The sequence below is a fragment of the Lolium rigidum genome, chromosome 1 (assembly GCF_022539505.1).
Source record: "Lolium rigidum isolate FL_2022 chromosome 1, APGP_CSIRO_Lrig_0.1, whole genome shotgun sequence".
Classification (NCBI taxonomy): domain Eukaryota; kingdom Viridiplantae; phylum Streptophyta; class Magnoliopsida; order Poales; family Poaceae; genus Lolium; species Lolium rigidum.
Window position 1 is genome coordinate 325,619,314 of NC_061508.1, and position 5,957 is coordinate 325,625,270.

Consider the following 5,957-nt stretch of genomic DNA (forward strand, 5'->3'; position numbering starts at 1 on the left):
TATAAATATATGCAAGTATACAACACCACACAGATCACACACCATTACCATCCCACGATTCACTTCACAAAACATCACAAAGTAGCGGCCTAAAAATACAACATCACGGAACAAAACCGTATACACTCAGATTTGTCCTGCGACACCAAAGACGCAGCACAGCACAACAGCCACAAACGCTCACCGAGCAGCACCAAGAGGTGAAAGCTGCTTTCAGGTAAGACACTACCATAACACACGGTTAATCACAACATTACATGTTTACTTTTTTTGGGGGGGTACAGATGTTGGGTCCAGGAGACGCCACGTCGAAATGCTCGTCACTGGAGCAATAAATATATCAACCCATTCTCCACGATGGAAATGTTAATTTACACATGCGTGTTCTTCTTCTCCAACCGTGTCCTACCAAGACTGCTCGGCGTTGCCATCACCTGCATTGTTTCTATTTTCAAGAATAAGCATGGCGGAAACGGAGACCAACAAGGTGTCAACCATGTACTCCGTAGTATATTAGAAATTTAACAGCCGGTTGTCATGAAACCATACCTTTTTCTCTTGCTCTTGTCTGATGAGGATGAGGTGGGGTTGCTGTGCCAGTTGCGCTTGCGTTGGTTGATGAACCAATTGTTGATCTGCTTCAGTTGCAGCCCTGTTTCCTGCACCAGGCGGGCCTTGTCCTCCTCCTAAGCAAGTAAGCGGAGACGATCATCAGTAGCGGAACAGAGGTGTGCAGGTTAAAAGGGTGATGATGGTGCCTGTGAGCTGTCACTTACAGTCGGGTATGGCCATTTTGCATGAGCTTGCCACCAGGCTTTCAGAGTAGACGCTGTGTCTCCTGGGAGTTTTCCGGCCCTTCGCTTCCGAAGTATCTCTTCCCTAATGTCCACAAGCTTTTCTCTGTACCCCTGAAAGTCAGGAATTTCGGTTATAGTTTAGACAACATTCAACAACATGGTGACAACTGACAAAACTGGGAGGCAGTAATTTTACCTGCTTAAGCTCGTGCTTCAGCTCTTGCCTTACACGCTCAACCAAGGATCTCTCACCCTCGGTTAGCATTCCAAAGCCCATACCATCTGACACATCATTTCCCTCATACATGTTGCTCTCACTGTCGACCGGATTATCTTCATCATCAGACATAGTTGCCCCGGTGCCTTCACCAGGAGATGCCCCTACAGGAAGAATCGGTATTAGCACAACTCAGAATTGGCCAATCTCCAACTTATCTTGGTAAAATTATAACTAAGACTATCCAGGCTTAAACTTGCTCTAGGTATATCTTTATAACTTCTCCTGACACAACACTCAATATTGTTATCTTCAGGCACACTTCATGTTCAAACATATGCATCTCAATCGCAAACTGATGCAAACCGATTGATTATTACACATTCAAACAAATCATGCAAAATGGAAATGCCCATAAAAAAATGAAAATCAGTCCCTCGCAGAGACATCAGATTAAGTGTGCGAACGCATTGGAATGGTTTTCTCAGGCGTACGTGCTTCCTGATGCCCATAGTCAGAATGGTGGCAAATGTTGGCTAAATATTATGCATCAGCAGGGTTAAAGAAACAATAGCAGGCAAGCTCCCAGTGAATTTAAGTATAAAACAAACCCACTAGAAATTTTTGTAGCTGTCAGTGTCATTTCATAACCATGAAGCATTCTTTGATATGTAAAACTGAACGAGTTACTGTTTCTTCCAATTTTTGTAATGAAAATCGATATGCCTTAGCAGGGTTAAAGAAACAATAGAGGCAACCTCCCAGTAAATTAAAGTATAATACAAGCCCACTAGAAATTTTTGTACCTCTGTCAGTGTTGTTTCATAACCACGAAAAATTCTTTGATAGGGAAAAGCTCTTTGTACTAGGGAAAGGGGCTTCTTTTCCTAACAGAACAAGTTATTGTTTCTTCCAATTTTCATGATGAAACTCAATATTGCTACTCCTACTAACTGTTGTTGTCTGTTTTTTTACTTTTTTTTTTTTGACAAACAACATGAAGTACCTCATAGGGCACCCCTTATGCGAAGGTTCCGAATTATATGTTCCATAAATGTTCTCTGTGGAATTTTATTGCACTAGACATAGTAAGGGAAACTTTATCAGGACAACTTAGGTAAGGTAATGATCACAATGTACTGTCAGTTCAGTTGCATGGCTGGTACAACACAAGGTTCATGGACAACTGCCAATTACACCGAAGACCGAACTGAAATCTCAATAGGTATAGCTTTAAGTTCAGGTTTAAGAACTTTGGTTTGTAATTCTTGTATCTAACAAAACATAATAAGGAACCGGTACTGCTATAAAGGTGGACCTAATTTGCGATTTGTGTATGTCTTAAGGCTTCCAAGGGTGCGGATTATGACTTATATTCTCTATCAGAGCATGCATCAATAGAGGAAAAAAGCTCAACTAAATTGAGCTCTTTCTAGTTGAGTTTTCTAACAATGAACTACTTTTTGTGGGCTGTGTCACTGCACTCAGCTGGGTGAAGAGGGCGGAAGCAACAAAACTCTTACTATTATTTTATTTTGCTGTGACCGAGATCCCATAAAACGGTGCCCCTAACTCTAGCACGATACTTAATGTGACCATGAGTTAGCGTAAAACTGTGAATTAAGAAGCATGCATGGTACAGACTGTAAAATCCTCTTCCTAGAGATCATAAGAAGCACATATCTTCCCGCGGAACTCTATCAAGTGCCACCTACCTGTAAGGCTCTGCAAGGTCTGCTCGAGCTCCCAGCAAGCCATCACCGCCTCCATGGCGTGAACCCGCACGTGCTGCTGGAGCTGTTCCTTGAACGAACAGAGCAGCAGCACGTAATGTGTCTGCAAGAAAAGGAAAACATTACTTTAGAACATAGAGAAGGCAGGGGGAGCAATACGATGGTATCTAAGGAGTATCGTCGTTTCCAAGCGAAAGGAAACGGAGCTATATTAGATAATCAAAGGGACAGTTGTAGTGTAGTGCATAAAAAACAAGGTAGCTGCTCATAATAAATCATAACCGTATGAACCGGAAATTATTTTCAAGTAGGAGCGATAACCAAGTTCTGTTCTGAATTAGCAGCTTCAGTTGTATGATTTATTTTAGTACGCTGCTACTGATTCCGTAATCTCTCGTGTGACTATTATAACCGGTTCCTAAGTCAAATTTCAATCCGAACAGGCGAAATTCGTTAGCAACCCCGCTCCAATCCATCCCCAAATTATCAGACATACCTAAATCCTAACATGGCAACCGCAGAACCCACGCGGGGGGAAATTCATTCGGACCACAGAAGCACGGACGGAACCTACAAACGCGGCGAGGAATTTAACAGGGCGCGCGCGGCACAGCGCGCGCGGGGGCGGGCGAGGTCTGTTAGTGGGCGCTCACCATGAAGAGGTCGAGCTCCTCGCCGCCGGCGGGCGCGCCGGCGGGGTGTGGCAAGGGCGGCGGCGCGCGCGCGGCAATCTGCGCGTCGATGCGGGGCAGCTGGTCGACGGGCGTGGCGACGCGGAGGCAGGCGACGTGCGCCTCCAGCAGGCGCTCGTACAGCGGGTGCGCCTCGATGGCCGCCTTCTCCCGCTCCCAGCCCCCCGCGCCGCCAACAGGCGCGGCGAAGCTAGGGTTCCCCGCCGCCGCCGCCGCCGCAGACGCGGGGTCCATCCCCAGCGCGTGGTCCTGGTGGTAGTGGTACGCCATGGTCGGCCGGTCGATCGCCCGCGGGCAGGGCGGGCAGGGCGCGCCGGCGGCGGGGACGAGGGTGGGCGCGCGCGGGGAGTGGGCAGGTCGGTCGCGCACGCTTCGAAATTGGAGTGGTGCCGCCTCTGACCTCGAGAGGAGAGTTAAGAGGAGGATGGGTGCAGCTAGCGGAGAGCAGTGGGGAAGAGGGGACCGCTGGCGCGGGGTAGAGGAACGACAGCCATATGTATCCCGCGCGGGCACGTGACGCGTACTGCTTGCGAGAGCGAGTGAATTTCACACTTGGAAAAAAGTACTCCCTATTGTATATATTATTATTATTATTATTATTATTATTATTATTATTATTATTATTATTATTATTCTTAAAATACATAATATAGGAGAAAAGTTATGGTTTGGGAAATCGTACGGCGGGGAGGGAAGGCTCGTGCGTCGTCGATGTGGTTGCGTGATGATCACGCCGATGTGGAGATGAAGGGGAGGGGCTCTCCGGGCCGGTTCGGCGGGTGGACGATGTCGAAATATTTGAAGTTAGAGAGATGTTGAGGTAGAATCGACGATGAGGATGACAAGGGTTGGCATGAAGAGGTTGGTGCTGGAAAATCTGGCAATGGAGCACGAGGAAGATCAGGGCAGGCGAAGGTGGAAGGCCTCGTGGACAAGGTGAGTCAAGGAGGTGGAGCAAAAGAAGGGTGAGTATGGGATAAGGGTGACGCGGCGAAGTTGACCGGAAGGGCGGAGTGATCGCTCGATAGGGATAAAACATGAGTAATCACACACCAGCTCCATCGTTCATGGTACCTATAACTTGAGGGGGTATAATGGAAAACATATATCATGACATTGTACTACTAAAACACAAATCAAGGAGAAAGACATAAAACAACAATGCGTTGGTTTGTTTGCTTTTTAAGGATCAATTATATCATATATGTCTTCTGTTATAACAATAGAATAATCGACGTGGATAGTAGTTGGTTGAAATTGTGACACTTGCGCTAGTAATGTTTCCCAACCTAATGTTTTTAGTACCATGAATTCAAGTTACAAAGGTTTCAGTGAGAGAACACAATACATGCTACTACTCAACGTTAACAATGTTTCATAGAAGGAAATCAAGTCAACAATAGTACTTCTTCTGATTCTTTTTAATTAACTCAAATTTAGTACAAAGTTATACTAAATATGAGTCAATTAAAAGAGACCGGAGGGAGTACTTCTCAACGACAACCATACACAAGAGATATGGTTTAGAGAATCTTCACCAGCACCCCCAAATGTTCCCAACCATACTTGCGCTCGCCTCCTGCCCCGCAAATCGGTTGCAAAATCGCCCATGTTCGAGCTTACCGATAGCTTTGCGCTGTCTATGGAGCACCCCCCCCCCCCACACACACACACTTTGGATGTCGCTCAGTCCATCTTTCAAAAGCCACCGCAACTTCGGTCCGGCTATCCGCAGCTCAAACAGCTTCATTTCTGCATGCTTTGCGTATCCGCCGCTTTCTTTCTACACGCCAAGATGGAACGACGGCGAGATGTCTAGCGAGTTCTAGCTAGGCAACGTGAGTCTTCTTAGCCAATTTGATGATATTTTCGCTGATTTAGTGTACGATTTAGGGTTTCATGAGCTTAAATTTGGTCCTATTTTGTTCCATTTGTAGTATCCATAGGTGGACAATGCTCATGTGTCCATTGCCGACCCAACATTCCACGGGCTCACTGAAAATGCTATCAACACAATGCAAGTGGTAGTGCGTTTTGCTAAATTCTGGCCGATCTACGATCACAAAATAATATGCATTGTTAGTGTCTATCATTTACATTTCTAGGGCGTCATAAATTGTGGCTTCGCTTCTCGGATTGATCCCGAGTGGCCTGCAACATTACAACATACACTATCTAGTTTGTGGGGCATGTATGAAAGCATCAACACTTTTAGAATTGAAGAAAAAACTCAAAATGGTGCATGGTTACGAAGTACCCCAACTTATTAGTTGAGTTTAGACAGACGGAGAAAGATGGGGTAGTGGTTCGGGGTCTAGATGAAAGCTTTGCAGGACCTCGATCTCCGCCGATGACGATGACGTATTCTCGCACCATTTACCTTCTTGGAGGCATCGCCGCAAGACCCCCTCCTTTGGATCCTCAAGTTATGCTAGGTTGATGGCCTGTCATCGAGTTCCCCCTTGGGCCGCTGCTTTGGTGTGAAGGAGGTTTGTTGGCGTGGTCTGGGCCGTGGTTG

At 46.2% G+C, this 5,957-nt stretch overlaps 1 protein-coding gene across 2 annotated transcripts; it reads right to left on the reverse strand.

Moving 5' to 3' along the window:
- Positions 1-32: 32 nt before the first annotated feature.
- Positions 33-3,724, reverse strand: LOC124699192 (homeobox protein knotted-1-like 11). 2 transcript variants are annotated; one of them, XM_047231540.1, is made up of 6 exons: positions 3,401-3,724; positions 2,730-2,850; positions 994-1,178; positions 777-908; positions 550-686; positions 33-434 (listed from the first exon to the last, which is right to left on the reverse strand). In XM_047231540.1, the coding sequence occupies exons 1-6, from the start codon at positions 3,707-3,709 to the stop codon at positions 431-433; spliced, it is 888 nt and encodes a 295-aa protein (XP_047087496.1). In that variant the 5' UTR covers positions 3,710-3,724; the 3' UTR covers positions 33-430. The 2 variants fall into 2 exon arrangements, with proteins under 2 accessions (XP_047087496.1, XP_047087491.1); XM_047231535.1 differs by having other exon boundaries at positions 33-445.
- Between the last annotated feature and the right edge of the window lie 2,233 nt (positions 3,725-5,957).